This window comes from Panthera tigris, chromosome C2 (assembly GCF_018350195.1).
Source record: "Panthera tigris isolate Pti1 chromosome C2, P.tigris_Pti1_mat1.1, whole genome shotgun sequence".
Classification (NCBI taxonomy): domain Eukaryota; kingdom Metazoa; phylum Chordata; class Mammalia; order Carnivora; family Felidae; genus Panthera; species Panthera tigris.
In genome coordinates, this window is record NC_056668.1 from 147,300,930 (window position 1) to 147,316,413 (window position 15,484).

The window sequence follows — 15,484 nt, forward strand, 5'->3', positions numbered from 1 at the left end:
CAGGTTCCTCACGTATAAAATGGGGATAATAATATTTACATGATAGAGCTGCTTTAATGATCAGAGACGTGGATATGTCAAGTGTATGGCAATGTGCCTAGAGAATGGTAGGCAGTGAGCATATACACGTGTTGGTGTAGCACAGGCTGTTTGGGTAGCTGCATGTGGTTCTGCTTCCTTCTGGTGTAAAATACTTGCAGGTAAGGGGGAGGCCAGAGACAACTCACTCACTGTAGCCTATGGATCTCAAGGATTCCAGATCCCACTGACTGTAAGAACAAATTCACCAGAAGTGGCAATAGATCTTTTAAAACTGTTTAACAGCACCCCCCGCCCCCGCAATTTCTAGAAAAATCACAACCTGTGTAGTACACTTAACACTCAGCCATCTCACTGCAAGGGATTTCCTTCTTATCAGCCATACTGCATTAGGCAACAAACCAAGGTTACTAGGTCAGTTTTTTAACTGTTATTTTAATATTCTTCATGCTTGAAAAATTCTTTTGACCCTCATAAGCCAAAGTAGCAGAAGGACTATGATGGCTAGAATCTGACTGCTGATTCACTGAGTGAACTTGGGTCAGGTAGATAATCTTTCTATTTCTCCTGAAACAGGGCAGGCAAGTTACTGTCCCTGAGCAAAAGCATCAGCATATAGGGACAGTGACTCAGGGCCACCAATTTGAGTGAAGTATCTGCATAATCCATTTTTCTCCAAAGCTATAAAAGTAATTGCCCACCCATCTCTGGCAAAGGAGACTATTATCCTTTCTTCACTGTGATTTGGATCTAATTTAGATATCAGCTATATTTATGAGCCCTCGATTCATTAAGCCATGGAGACAGATGGTGCCTTGTAATCAGGATAAGGGCAAAATGACTTGGAGAGCCTGGAGATCAGTCAACACAAACCTATTTGCAGTGCCATTGAGGATGGCAGTATCTCCCAGAAGAGGTACCTCATTCTCAGGGAATGAGCAGACTGTAAAAATGGCCCTAAATCATTGCTGAGAGATATAGAGTAAGGGGAGGAAGAGAAGCAATCACCATCCAAAGCAGTGGGGGAGAAGGGAGGAGGGTTCTGAAAGGGCAACTGTGTAAACGGTGGGTGATCAAGAGAATTAAGAGGCTACAGGAGTCCACAGCCCCCACCTGGATATTGCAGCCCCAGTAGCTGAAATGCAACCTGCGTCACTGAACTGAGGAACTGACCTCTGCAGAGAGACAACAGTGAGTCATTCAGCCAGTATCTACTGGAGGCTTATGTGCAGGACACCACTAGGTTAGCATTGTGGGTGGTACAAAGATACACGTAACAGAGGCTCTCCTGCCAGGGTGCTTGTAACCCAATGTTCACATGTGACCACAGTACTCAACATCATATCGAGTGCCAGGAAGCAGCTAGGGAGCCCACGCAGAAAATTATGTTTATCCCTCCTGGTGGAAAGAGTTGTTTGCCTGGGAAAACAGAAAGCTTTTGCTTCCAGTGATCAATTCTGTTTTTGTATAACCTATTAACATACCTGTGCAAATACAGATCATAAAAATAAGTCAATCTTTTTAGTTATATAGATTATATAAGATTGTAAGTTTTCTAACTTAAAAAATCAAGATATAAAACCGAATATTCTCTACTGAAGGGCATATTTAACAACAAACTATATGGAATATAAAATTATATAAATTTTTTGAAATGTTTATTTATTTATTTTGAGAGAGAGAGTGCAAGCACGAGCAAACAGGGGAGAATCTGAAGAATCACAGAATCTGAAGCAGGCTGCCCCTTCCCCACTCACACTCCAGAGCCTGGAGCCTGCTTTGGGTTCTGTCTCTCTGCCCCTCCCCCCTCTAAAAAATAAATATACATTAAAAATTTTTTTTAAAAAGTTTTCCTGTATAAATAATCCTCTTAACATCACTGCATACAGGAGTCAGGCAAATCTGGGCCAGTTTGGTCAGAGCAGAATACCATGAGAGCAAAGGCAGAGTGCCATCCCTGCCTTAGATCTCCCCACAGAGCTTCATAGGGCTGGCCCCTCGTCGTTCAGTCCTCTGCTCAGATGTCATGGGCTGGATGTGGAGAAAGGAGGAAGTTGTGTCAGGGATTTACCCAGGTTTCATATTTGGTTAATGGGATGGATAGCCGTTCCACCAGCCAAGTCAGGGAATTTAGGAGAAAGTGCAGGCTTATTGGGAGGGGAGTGTCCACAGCAGGGGGAAGGAGGGGAAAGAGATGATTAATCCAGTTCACTTATGGACATGTTGTAGAATCGGTGGAATACTGAGGTAGAGATGTCCAACACACAACTGAGTGTAGGGTTCTACAGCTCAGGTAAGAAGTATGGCAGAGAGAGAAGAGAGCATCAGTATACAGACGACAGTAAAAAACCATGAGGGTACATGAGATGATCCCAAGAGGAAAAAAGAGAGTAGATGTTCTTCACTATTGTAGTCTCAGTAGTGACAGTAATAGAGACCTGTGGGTTGAGCAAAGAGTGATATGGAAATAACACACATATTTTTTTTCCTCCTAAACCTGGGAGAGAGAAAATAGAAAAATAACTACAGGAAGGATGAAGGAGCTAGGAAGGGACTTTTTCTATAAGTAGAAGAGTCTTGGGTAGGAAAAGCCCATAACAAGAGAGAGCAAACACAATTACAGAGAGAGCAAACAATTGATAGATGAGGTGGCAAGAAATGATGGAATCCAGTACAGGAATTGGTGTTCAGTGGGAGGAAGGCACTCAAGACCAGAAGAAATGACTGAGGTGGATGCAGGTAAGTCCAGATGTGGGAGCAAAGGAAGAGGTAAGAGAAGTTCTCAGTGCTCTCAGTGAAAAGGGTTAGTGGGGATATCAGGGGAATGGAAGGTGAGGCTGAGCAAAGATAAATGAAAAGTGTGACTTAATGGCACAGTTCAGGACATTTAGAGGCCTAGAGAAGAAAAGTGATTTAAGGTTGCATTGCTGGCTAGTGCTTAGGAATATGGCAGCAGGAGGAAGGGGACTGAATTAGAGAGGGGAACTATCATGTACGGAGTGTCTGATATATCCTAAGCACTGTTCTTGGTAAATAGGGTTATTTAGATCTAAATAGGGTTATTTAGATCATACAATGCATCCCTCTAAGGAACTTACTAATATCCCCATTTTGTTGATGAAACGTTGAGGTTCCAACAGGCTAAATGACTTGTTTGAGGTCATAATGGTAATAAGCATTCAAGGCAGCATTCAAACCCGTGTCTCTCAACTACATGCATGTAGCAGTCCTGGGGACACAGGCCAGTCCCCTTTCCACTCCACCACATTTTCCCCCCTTGGTACTTCTTAAGAAGAATGTTGCTTCTCAAAATAAAATAAAATAAAATAAAATAAAATTAAATTAAATTAAATTAAAAGGGGGGGGGGGGTGCCTGGGTGGCTCAGTTGGTTAAGCGTCCGACTTCGGCTCAGGTCATGATCTCGCTGTCCGTGAGTTCGAGCCCCGCATTAGGCTCTGTGCTGACAGCTCAGAGCCTGGAGCCTGTTTCAGATTCTGTGTCTCCCTCTTTCTCTCTCCTCCCCCTCTCCTGCTCTGTCTCTCTCTTCTCAAAAATAAACGTTAAAAAAAAAAATTAAAAGAAGAATGTTGCTGCCCAGAACAATAATAATACCTAGTGCATTGGTGGAAAAATTAATTCAAGACTAAAATGTTTCAAGTATAATATTTTTGTTCACCACAGAAAATATCACTATCTAAACACACAAATCCTACTGCCATACTCGTTACTAATAGAAAAATATTTTACATAGTTGAGTGAAACCAATGATATAAAAGTAGGAGACATTGACTTCCCCCCATGTGGAGAGTTTTGAGATTGCATTTTAGAACTACTCTTCCTAAAGGGCAGAGTGATGGACTAGGTACCTCAGACTTAATGTTCTGGCATATATAACTTGTGAAAAAGAGAAACTATCATACCTGAGCAGAACATGGTGGCCTGATACGATTAGCAGCTGCTCCTTCTGGGAGGAAAAATAGCATTTCTTATAAAACACTTGATAGACTTAAATAAGCAGTCCAGGAAGGGGCCCAATTACCTTTTGCCACAGAATCTTGGTTTATTTAAAAGCTCCTACCTAGTTTTAAACAAAACTTTTGGGGCACTGGGTTGCTCAGTCAGTTAAGCCTCTGACTTTAGCTCAGGCCATGATCTCATGGTTCCTGGGTTCAAGCCCTGCATCGGGCTCCATGCTGACAGCATGGGGCTGGCTTGGGATCCTCTCTCTGCCTCTCCCCCACTCTCTACCAAAATAAATAAATAAATAAATAAACTTTAAAATGTTATTAATGTGCCTGGGAAGTTTACTTTTGTTTAAAACAAACACCTTAAGTACTATTCCATGAATCTACAAAATGTAAAATGTACAGAGCTGTGGCATATTGAGTAGCCCTGCAGGGCAGTCCTCTAACATGGATTTTAAGATGGTCTGGGTCCCTGACCATTCTGCCTGGGAACTGCTTTGTAAGAACTATCGTTGCTTCAAAATAGTGGTTCTTGTCAAGGAGGTAGAGGGATGAGGCCACTGCATGTGGCAGCCTTCCATATCCTTAAGACCACAGATACGGCTTCAATACAAATAATATAATGAGCTAAACACTGAATGGGTTTTAACTTTCTGATATTCCCTTTCTAACCATTCTACTACACTATCATCTACCTCAAATATATTCTAACTATTCTGGTCAACATCCTACTCCCAAACCTTCAAGGGCCACCTGATAGAATACTGTGCAACTTCTTTAATTAGCATTTAAAGTCCTTCCCAATGTAGCTTAAGCCTACTTCCCATCATTCTGACTCTGCTTTAGTCACAAATTTTGCCATTTCCCCATTCACTGTCCATGCGAGAGCTACAATCCCATAGTCTACTGCTATTCGTCTGCCCACTGTTTTCTCTTTCTGGAATAGTCTCCCCATTTATTTACAAGCTAGTCATTCTTCAAAGCTTACTCACTCAAACCCCAGTCCCAAGAAGCCTTCTCTGAAACTGCTCGCTCACTGTATCTACCTGAGGCTGTGTTGAAACCACTTACCATAGACTGTTTTTAGTGTTTTTCTGTATCTTTTCATTCTACCTAATCAGACTGTAAATCATCTCAGGGAAAGAACTAAGTCTTTAACTTCTAAATCCAGTACAATACCCAACAAAATATACACACCAAGAAATATAATTGCTGAAGGTGACTTTGAATTCTGGTTTTAAAATTTCTGTAGCTATTACCAATTTTCTCAAAATTTTAGAAAAAATTCCATAAAGATCACAAAGTAGTTTTAAGAATATAAAAAAGAGTAGTGTAGCTTTAAACTGGGTCTCAGCTTAAATAGACGTGAGTTTAGAAGCGCATTTCTCCTACAGTAGATACGATTGATCGTGTGTAAACCTCTACTTAGAACATAAGTTACAAAGGCTCTCCAAAGGGCAGAAATTAGCAAATTAGGCAGACACTTCTTGTGCTGTCTTTCCTTCTATAAATTACAAGTAGGTCAGTTTAATGCATGAGAACCCAAATAATTTTTTAAAGTCTTCTGCATCAATTATACTTCTAAATGACAGAGTAAGGAGAATAATACATGATGTACATTTGCTATCAATTAGGTCTGCATGATGAAAGACGTAATGGTTTTTCAGCTGTCACTGCTGTTTTCTTGTAACACAACACGGAAAGAAGTATAACAGAATAACCTCCATTAAAAAATCTTCTGCATTGATTATTTCAGATATTTATCATTATCATTTACCAAGATCTGGCTTCTATATACCAATCAGAAAGAGAGAATTTCTCATACATCTAGGGCAGGGTCTGCCTCTTTCCACACAATGCGCACAGCACAGGAACTTTTAAAGTAAGAGTGCACACTTCTCATGCCAGGCACTGTGCTAACACTCTACCTACATTTTCCTCATTAACCGCACCACTGTTACCCCCATTTCACAGATGAAGAAAGTGAAGTTTTGAGAAGTAAAACCCAAGGTCAAGACTACTTTGTGGCTAGCCTGAGGCTGGCACTCAAGTCTCCCACATCCCAAATCTCACTCTCTGGAAATGTGCAAATGAAGCTAACATTCCTTTGATTTGTACAAATCCCCTTCAGGAATGAATACGCTCAGCTCCCTGCTGCTATTATTAGCCTTTGTATTTCCAGAATCACGGGGCTTAATGACTTCGGGTTTACCATCATATTCAAGTCCCTCGGGCTCTTTTGTCATTTTAATTATCCTAAATAAGTCTCTGGTTATCCCCCTTATTTTTGAAGCCCCACAATTACTGCATCACTTAGGTCTTCATTTAACATCACTGGGCTCCTACTGAGCTGAGCTCCAAGGCTGTTCCAGGAAATATGGGCGTGAACCAGACCAAGTAGGTGCCTTCAAGTAGCTGAAAGCCATACCATAATAAAACCAAGGTATGACGTTTTCAATTCAGCATATATAACACGAATGTTTCCTACGTGTGTCTTAACTCAATCATGAGACAAAAAGAGTTTCAGAATCCGGAGCTCACGGCACTTGGTTCCTACCTGTGTGATACAACATTGGCAACCTGTCTCACTTCACGGCAACATTAAGAGATTCTAATTTAGTCACAGATATATTCCCTACGGCACAGTTGACGCTTTGCATCAGCTCGCCAGATGCTGGTTATCTATCATACGAACAAACTAGAGGCTCCCTCCCTGGAAGTTCACTGTCACCTCAAGACACTGCCTTCCTCAGAGAAACCTCCCCTGTTCTGGGTCAGACCACCGCTCTAGTGACCCCATGCTTGCAACTAATGGCTGCCCCCCACCAGAGTGCAAGCCCCAAGGGCTCCACGAGAGGCTCCACAGCACGCGTTCGTGGCAGCAGATAACCACTAGACGAGCGGAAAGGATCGAGCGCTCCGTCGCCCCGCCGCCGTCGGCGCCCGTGAAAGCCGGAACGTCCTCCCCCGAGCCTCCCAAGAACTGGCTGCGACCGAAACCCCTCATGCCCGTCCCCGCCAGGCCCGCGCTCGGGATACAGCCTTCGCGGAGTTAGCCGCCGCCGCACGAGGGAAAAAACGCGAGAGAAACCTGAGGTCCCGCCAGCCTAAGAGCCAGGGACGCCGGAGTCCTCGCGTGAACTTCGCACGGCGAACTCTCACCCCTGACGTTATCCCTACGCGAGAGCCGGGGACCCTGAGCCACAGCCGGCGCGCGTCACCCCCAGCCAATCCGGGACCTGCCCCACCCACCGCGCACGCGCACGCCCCTACCGGGACCCTCGCTTGCCGGCCGCTGGTTTCTGATTGGTTAGGATCAGGTGTGGGCGGGACAAAGAGAAGCCGGCTTTACAGCGGGCGTGGGCGAGAGCCTGAAACCGGTTGGAGCTTGACAACCGACTGAAGTTTAAGAGTTCCAGTCATTGCAGGCAAGTGAAGCTTGAGGGAGTCTTGGGAGCGGAGGACTGCTGAACGTGGGGAGGGAAGAAGTGGTGCAGCGCTTGGCTGGGCCGAGAGCGCCTTGGGAGTGTTGGGGGCCGCGGGGCTGGGAGGAAGGGGCGATGCCCAGGTTGAACGGGACGAGGTGTACTTGGAGGGTCTCAGGCCCGACCTCGTGGTTCAGGGGAAGTTGGGGGTCCCGAGACAAAGCCTGACGGCCTGCCGGGTGAGGGGATACGGAGCCAACGAGAGGATGAAACCAAAGCTTGTGGAGTGAATCGTGGCCGAGAGGGAAGACTCGGGGAGAGGCAGTAGTGAGAGACCCATGGAAAGGCCTGGGGCCGACCTCAGGGAGCCGGTAGCTGGAGCAGGGAGCCTTCTGGAGAGTGGGCCCGCGAGGTGGTGAGGAGGGACTGGGAGGGCGAGCGCTCCGGCCCGCAGAGTCCCGACAAGGTCACGGGAAGAGACAGGGGAGGAGGTTCTAAAGGTTTAGAGCGTAAAACCACACGACCTCACCCTTCTTTACGACCCCGTATTTCCTCCCACCGTTGGCGATCCTCTCTTACCCTAGGGAGGTAAGAAGGCCTCAGGCCCTGTATAAACATCTGTGAAGGCATTTAAATTTCTTCCTGAAAGTTAAGCCTGGCGGTTAGAGATTAGAAAACAGCGCGGGTTTAGAATTGGGAGCCGCTGAAATGATTCGGCGGTGTTAGTCTCCTTTCTCTTGTTAGTACCGGTGTGGGCAGCAGCTGTTTCCCTGTATGGGGTAATCCCCACCGCAAGAATCTGTGCTTCGGGAAGTACCCAGGCACTTTCGAGTATGACCGGTTTAGATTGAAAAGTTCAGACAGATTGAAGTGGTACCAGGCCCTAGCAGGACAAACATGTTTGAGTCTTGTATACCAGGGAATCTCTTACTTCCTTGTGCCCCAGAATCACATGAAGAGGGCTTCTTAAAATGCAGATTCCTTGCGCCCTGCCCCTGACTCAATAAATCAGAATCTCCAGGGTGGGACCTTTGCAGCCATTTTAAGCGAGCTGACAGGTGACCGATGAAAAATCAAAATTTGAAGCCCTTGTTAATAGTTCCTGTGACCAAATGACGGGCTGTGAAGATCCTTCAGTCTGTTACATCATCTCCCTGATGTCTTTTCTAGGTTCCCATGCATTTGGAAAGGTCTTTGGTAGTATCTTAGTAAGTTTAGACAGTAGTGTTTTCGAACTGACTTTGACTATCTGGTCATCAATGGCTCTTTTTGTACCTGTTCAGCTTTTTTGACAGATCTGGGTTCATTGCTATGGGCAGATGAGAAAATTAAAATAAAGGAAAATCTAGAAGTGGTGCTAGTGAAAAAAAAATCTATTCAAAGCACAGTTCAAATTGTTGGAAGAGTCAAGTCACTGGGGAAGGAAGTTCCATTTAATTTTATGCATGACTTGCATATTTTTACAATTCAAAGAAAGAAATGCAAGCTTTTGTTAGGGAATGGATTTTAATATTTTTCAGATTATATTACCAGCATCATAAGATTGATGCTTTGTCAATATATTGTCAATCAGAAGAACTCTGGACTGTGTATCAGGAGATCTGGGTTCTAATTTTACCCTGCCAGAGATGTATTCTTGGTGTTGAGCAGTTCATATAACCCTTCATAACCCTTCTTCTGTCTGTAAAGCTAGGCTTTTGGCATGGATTAATCATCTCGGTGGTTATTCTCAAATTATATCATCCATAGTTATTGATCCTGATACTTTAAAAGTTAGCCATTTTCAATTTATGTGCTGTAAATCATAAATATTTGGGAAACTTTCAGATGAAAATTAGGAAGAGAATTATCAAAATCTTACATGCAAGGAGTGTTATGAATATGTAGTATATTAGAATGTATAAGATGATCTAAAAATGTAATATGAAGTATAGTACAATAAATCTGGTATAACTGTTGAGTTTTTAATATTCCTCTTTATTTTATCCTCAGATGTGCACACAAGGTGTTCTTGATCAAAGACAGGTTATTAGTCACTTAAAGCAAATAGTGACCAAATTATTCCCCCATACCCGTATTCTTACCCTAGGGATTACTTTCTGAAAACCAGATCAAATGTCCTACCCGTCTATGACCTTCCATCATAGGTGAGGAATGGAGATCAATGGATTTTCTTCTTTTATGTACAGGAGAGAGACTGCCATCCCCTCTCTCCTGAAAGAGGGAGACAGAAAACTTTTGCTCCATTGACCTGTTGAACAATTATAGTGATCCAGATGTGAGAGATTAGAAGAAAGATTACTGACTTTCTTGCTTTTAGAGATAATTCCCAAATGACTTCTTAGTTTAGGAATAAATAAGGCAAATGGAAAAAAATGAATGTATCTGCAAAAGAAGATGCTAGTTTTTAAAAGTGGATTGTGTTATAGAATAGTTTTATAGAATAGGTTCCTGTGGTTGCAAGGAACCGAGCCCCACTCATGTTATCATTTCTTTAATATAAGAATTAAATAAGCACCTGGGTACATACAGTTTGGCGTTTTTCTTACTGACCAATTAAACTCTACAAATGTGTATAATTGTTACTGCTTTCACTAAATATTCCTAAATAAAATATACCCGAGAATAACTTTAATTGTTGCAGTATATTATTTTTAAATTTATTCAACAAATATTTTGTGGTATGCTTACTATGTGCAAGTGTGTGAGGCAGTGAAGATAGATATAAGCAGGGCAGGACTTCAAGGATTCTAGCAAGAGAAGCAGATACTTCCGAGAAAGTTTTTATAGAGAAAGCATGAGGTCCTATAGGACTGCATAACCGAAGCAATTATCATAAACTCGGAAAGTCGAAGACTTCCAGTGGCCATCAGTTAAGATAAGAACCCGAGGGGAGCCTGGGTGGCTCGGTTGAGCATCTGATTCTTGATTTCAGCTCAGGCTGTGATCTCATGTTTTGTGGAACTGAGCCCCCACATCGGCTCTGCATTGACAGCATGGAGCCTGCTTGGGATTCTCTCTCTGTCCCTCCCTGGCTCATTCTTTCTCTCTCTCAAAATAAATAAACTTTTTTTTTTTTAAAGATTAGAACTCGAAAAATGGGAGGAGTTAGCTAGGAAAAATATCTGAAGGAGATGGAAAGGAAGGAAAAGTGTTAGGCAGAGAAATCAGCTTGTGCAGAGACACTGAGGTATAGAGAACATCTTTAAGAAATTTAATATGGTTATAATGTGGGATTCCGTTGGCAAGAAAGGTGGAAGGAAGATCTGTGATGAGCTGTTAGGCCTTTCAGAAGCTTATAGTTAGTTTTGAAAGCAACAAATAAGCGTATACTGGACTAAAATATAATGTTTAATCTCTCCATCTAGTCCATTTATGTAGTTTCTTGAAGGCCAGTTTCAAATATTTCTCTGAAAGTTCCCAAACCTACTTTATTTAAAAGATACCACACTCTACATTCATTTCTCATTGTCTCTGTTATGCTCTTGGCAAGTAATCATGCTCTTTCGTGTCCCTTAAAAAAAAAAAAAATCTAATTTTTAACCATTAATTATTTCAGTGTTTGTTTTAACTCTTCACATATACAGTGAGCGTCCTGAACTTAGAGCTTGTTGAACCTTGTATATAATAAAAGCTCAGTAAGTAGGGATTTATTCAATTAGCAGGTGATGGAGTACAAAAAAAGAAGAGAAAGTCTAGTTCTAATCTGAGTTTCCTCCTATTTAGCAGTGTGATGCTGCACAACTCTAGATTAAGGTTTTCTTCTCTGTCAGATGACAGAATTGGACTCTTCCCAATGGGGATGAGGGTTTAGAAAGATGATTTCACTTTTCACACTAAGCACTACGCCCCCCTCTAGAGTTGGATTTTCTTTGAGGGTCTTACCTACTCTTTACACACCCTGGAATAGCAAAGTGTTGAGTGAGAGTTATTACTGAAGGGAGTATGGTGCACTTGAAAAACCCAGAAATGAAGGTGAGATGTTATATGGGTAGTGGGATGGGCAGTTGACTTTTGACTTTACTGTAAATGACACTAATCAGAGACTTGCATACTATGTTTGACTCCCTTATTTTATCTTGGGTAAAGTTTACAGGCAATTTAAATCAGTTCAGTGAAGAAGGAAGTATATACTGTGACTAAGGTGAAACTGAATTTGTTACTTTCTCATTGTGATGAAACGCCTATTAAATAGCTTCCTGTGTAAAGGGATATGACTGAAAAAGGGAGAATGGAGTCTTTGGTCTCTGTGGTAATGGAAGTGAATCTTTTTTTTCCTGCCCCCCCTCCCCTATCCATATAATGATCAGGTTAGTATCTTGCCTTTTTTGGTACCACTTACAGGGGTAATATAAAAGAAGGTAGAAATTTTTAAGAGGGAGGCCCAGGAAATGTAAGGTATGGAAAGGGAAGTAGAACTGAAGCTTAGGAGATATTCATTCATTAAGAAGATGAATTAAGGGGGTCCTGGGTGGCTCATTCCATTAGTCATCAGACTCTTGGTTTCAGCTCAGGTTATGATCTCACAGTTTGTGAGTTCGAGCCCTGCATTGGGCCCTGCACTGACAACATGGAGCCTGCTTGGGATTCTCTCTCCTTCAGTCTCTGCCCCTCCTCGCTCGCTCACTCTCTCAAAATAAATAAACATTAAAAAAAAGATGAATTAAGAACAGCCCTGGGGGCCATTCAGTTTTTGGCCACTGCAGTTATTCATTTGCTGCAGTGATGGTAGAAATGATAACCCTAAGTAGAAAACTAAAAGGCTATATTATGTTCAATTGAACATAAATTATGCTTAAAAAGAGGCATTTCTAGCAGTTGTATTTAAAATAAAAGCTTTGTCCTAAAAAAAAAAACAAAAAACAAAAAATAAAATAAAAGCTTTGTCCTTAATAATGAGCTAAAGTAGAAATTTTGGTTATTCAGACTGTCATTTTTTCCCAAAACAGCCACCATCAATAATAGAGATTACTGTAATAGGTTGGAAACTATTCAGAGGTGAGAAATGAACCAGGTAGCATGTTGGAGTCAGTAAGTCAGTCTCAGTTGAAAGCAGTGAAAATTACACTTAGAAGTGCTTAGTAGGATATCCAACGTTTTGAAGAAGCAGTAAGGAGTATTGGTTTGGTTTGAGTGAAGTTGTTAAGTTGAAGTTGATTAAGGGTGAAAATAGCCCGAAAATTAATAGCTACTATTTTAATTGACAAAAGTTATTTCAGTTAAAAAAAAGTTTTCACTGTTATCAGTGACGTGGTGCTAAAAAGGAATTGGTTGTGTTGGATAAACATCAAAACAGTAGGTGGGAATAACTACAGCCCTCCCTAAAGGTAGCTATGGGTTAAAAATACAGTTAGTTTCTAAAAAATCCTTCTTAAACTTCATGTGGATACACACTAGGTTTTTATGTGGAAACTAAGTATTTTAAGTACATCCAGCCATTCAGTGTTCTAGATCCTTTTAATTGCAGAACCTCTGGAAACTCTCTTTCAGATTCTTCAGTCACTATGTCAACCGGCACAGATGTTTCTCTTTCTTCATATGATGAAGATCAGGGATCTAAACTTATCCGAAAAGCTAGGGAGGCACCGTTTGTTCCCATCGGTAAGCTTGTGATGTTCTAATAATCAGTCTGTTGTAAGCTTTAGCGCAGTAGAAATGCGGTCAGTTCATCAAGCATATCCTGAAAGCATTTATTTTCATATATTTTTTTCATATGTTGTTGAAATATGTAAGACTGGCCTGATAGAACTCTCTATAAAAAGTTCTTCTGTGTGTATTCAGACTTCTTTTATTGATTCTTTCTTATTTCAACGACTGTTTTGGGGGACCTGAAGATCACCCTCAGTCCAGTGATTTGCTAGAAAGACTCACAAGACTCAAAAAAACCTATTATACTCACAGTTATGATTTATTACAGTCTCTGCTATATTAACTGATTCCCTTCAGGAAGGGAAATAGGACAAAGTAAAAGTTCCCTTGACACTGTTAAAGCATCTACTGGCTCCACAGCCCACATTTTGAAGATGATCTTAACTGTCTGAATCTGCTACTATTTTGCTGCCAATTAAGGAGTTTTGGTTTTGAGGGGGGAAAATTAAAAACTCAATTTGTATGTTAATTAATGATCTCATAAAGCATCCTTATAAAAATAGTCAAAAGTACATTGATTGACAGTAAAGTCATTTTGGTTCCCTGCCCCCTTGCATGACATGCTTGTGACGATTGGTTTTACAGGAATGGCAGGGTTTGCAGCAATCGTTGCGTATGGACTATATAAATTGAAGAGCAGGGGAAATACTAAAATGTCTGTTCATCTGATCCACATGCGCGTGGCAGCCCAAGGCTTTGTTGTGGGAGCAATGACTCTTGGTAGGTTCCTACAGGAAATTTTCAAGTTTGTAATTCCCATTAATAGATTTCTTTGTAAATAAAACAAGGCAGCTTGTAGCTGACTTTGAAGTAGTTTGTAAATGTCACTTATATTTATTTTCACATAAAAATTGGATTAATAAAAATAGTTCCAGTAGTGACCTATTTTTACTGTCTGTAATATATCTTACTAATATTTTAAAGAAAGAAAAGGTAATTCTGTGCATCACGGAACTTATAATTTCACTGAGGAGTCTAGATATGTATATAGGTTGCCAGTAAGATCCATTATCTGGGAGAGACATATGATTGCTATTTCACTGAATTTTTGACAGTGGGAAAGATTTTTATTAATATAAGTATTACATTCTTTTATTGGCTTTACTTGATGTTACGTAGCAAGAGTGACTCCTTTTAAAGTTGTAAGATAAACATTGATTGTTCTTTAAAACAAGTATTTCAATAGTCCGAGCTACCTGGGAAACTATATAAAAGAATTTTAGAAGTGTAAATAGTTTAAGAAGGCAGGAGTGTAAGCAGTTTAGGGTCTTGTTCCCCTTGTAAATATCGCATGGTAGCAGGATGCTACTTTTAGCTATTTTATGAACTGTTTTCAATTTTCTTAATGTCACGGTAAATATTTAAATGCTTAACTAGCATTCTTTTTCTTTAGGAATGGGCTATTCCATGTATAAGGAATTCTGGGCAAAACCTAAACCTTAGAAGACGAGCAGCTGTCTTGGTTTTGTTGGTGGTGCTTGCTCCAGACATCTCATGTTGAATTTATATGTTTATGTTGAAAATAAATGATTTGAATGGGTCAGACAATAACATGGTAATTTAAATATTGTTTTCCTTTCTTGCAGGCTCAATATGCCTGGTAACCAAATTACTAATGACCAGTTAGCTAGGTCATTCCGGAGAGTCAAATTAGCACAAAAGAAACATGTCACTTTTAAATGTACTTGTTAGTGGTAAAACATGCATCTTCTTAAAGCCTTCTGATGAAATGAGTTGTAAAGAGAACTTGGCAATCCTGAAGTCCTTCCAGTTGCTGCAGATTATCACATGCTTTTGATGTTATGTAGGAATCCTGTTTAACTTTTTTCTGCCTGTTTTGCAGACTGGTTGAGTACTTCAGTTTTTAGGGCTGGTTGGCTCTTAGACCCCTTTCAGAGCAGCGCATGGAATATGCTTCCCCACAACTGAACATGTGTGTGTGTGTGTGTGTTTAAACCAAACCTAAAAAGCTGATAACAGCTGCTTAGAAGTAGTATTTATTTCAGCATCATATGTAAACATGAGAATAACTTAAGTATGGGTCCCAGTTTATCTTTTTTTATAATTGCAGAATTATATTTATGCTGTTGTATTAGAATAATTTTTAAATGTCATCTTGAAATAGAAATGTGTGTTTTAAGTACTAATTCTAAGGTAAATGAAAAATACTTTTTAAATGTATGAAATTGATTTTTCTTTGTAAGAATCATAAATGTAACAAATTACCTATAATCGAAGTGATTAGTGATTTATCAGCAAGGTGGTTTGGTCAGACATTATACACAAACTTTGGTATACTTTAGAATGCTTTATTGCACTTGTGGAATTTTCTTGTCTAACCTGAATTTACATTCCATGGTGATAACATGGTAAATGTAGTGTTATTAAAGTAAGTGAACACATTA

The 15,484-nt window shown here is 40.8% G+C and overlaps 2 protein-coding genes across 12 annotated transcripts in view; one reads left to right on the plus strand and one right to left on the minus strand.

Annotated features, from left to right (window-relative positions):
- The window catches only part of ACKR2 (atypical chemokine receptor 2), a 59,764-nt gene extending 52,599 nt beyond the window's left edge, over positions 1 to 7,165 (minus strand). For 3 of the 11 annotated variants that reach the window (XM_042956374.1, XM_042956369.1, XM_042956366.1), the window contains exons 1-2: positions 7,097 to 7,165; positions 3,961 to 4,004 (exon numbers count right to left, since the gene is read on the minus strand). The gene's annotated coding sequence lies outside the window, so the exon portion shown is untranslated. Of the gene's footprint in view, positions 1 to 1,212; positions 1,553 to 3,960; positions 4,164 to 6,831; positions 6,957 to 7,096 lie in introns of those variants that run through there. The other 8 variants (XM_042956378.1, XM_042956370.1, XM_042956373.1 and 5 more) reach the window with 7 other exon arrangements.
- Positions 7,166 to 7,318: 153 nt separating this feature from the next.
- On the plus strand, positions 7,319 to 15,484 carry HIGD1A (HIG1 hypoxia inducible domain family member 1A). The gene is made up of 4 exons (XM_007075085.3): positions 7,319 to 7,433; positions 12,921 to 13,031; positions 13,665 to 13,799; positions 14,473 to 15,484. The coding sequence occupies exons 2-4, from the start codon at positions 12,935 to 12,937 to the stop codon at positions 14,520 to 14,522; spliced, it is 282 nt and encodes a 93-aa protein (XP_007075147.1). The 5' UTR covers positions 7,319 to 7,433; positions 12,921 to 12,934; the 3' UTR covers positions 14,523 to 15,484.

Coding starts and splice junctions, on each gene's coding strand:
- HIGD1A (XM_007075085.3), top strand. CDS start 12,935: ATGTCAACCGGCACAGATGTTTCTCTTTCTTCATATGATGAAGATCAG. Junction 13,032..13,664: donor GGCACCGTTTGTTCCCATCG/GTAAGCTTGTGA, acceptor TTGGTTTTACAG/GAATGGCAGGGTTTGCAGCA. Junction 13,800..14,472: donor TGTGGGAGCAATGACTCTTG/GTAGGTTCCTAC, acceptor CTTTTTCTTTAG/GAATGGGCTATTCCATGTAT.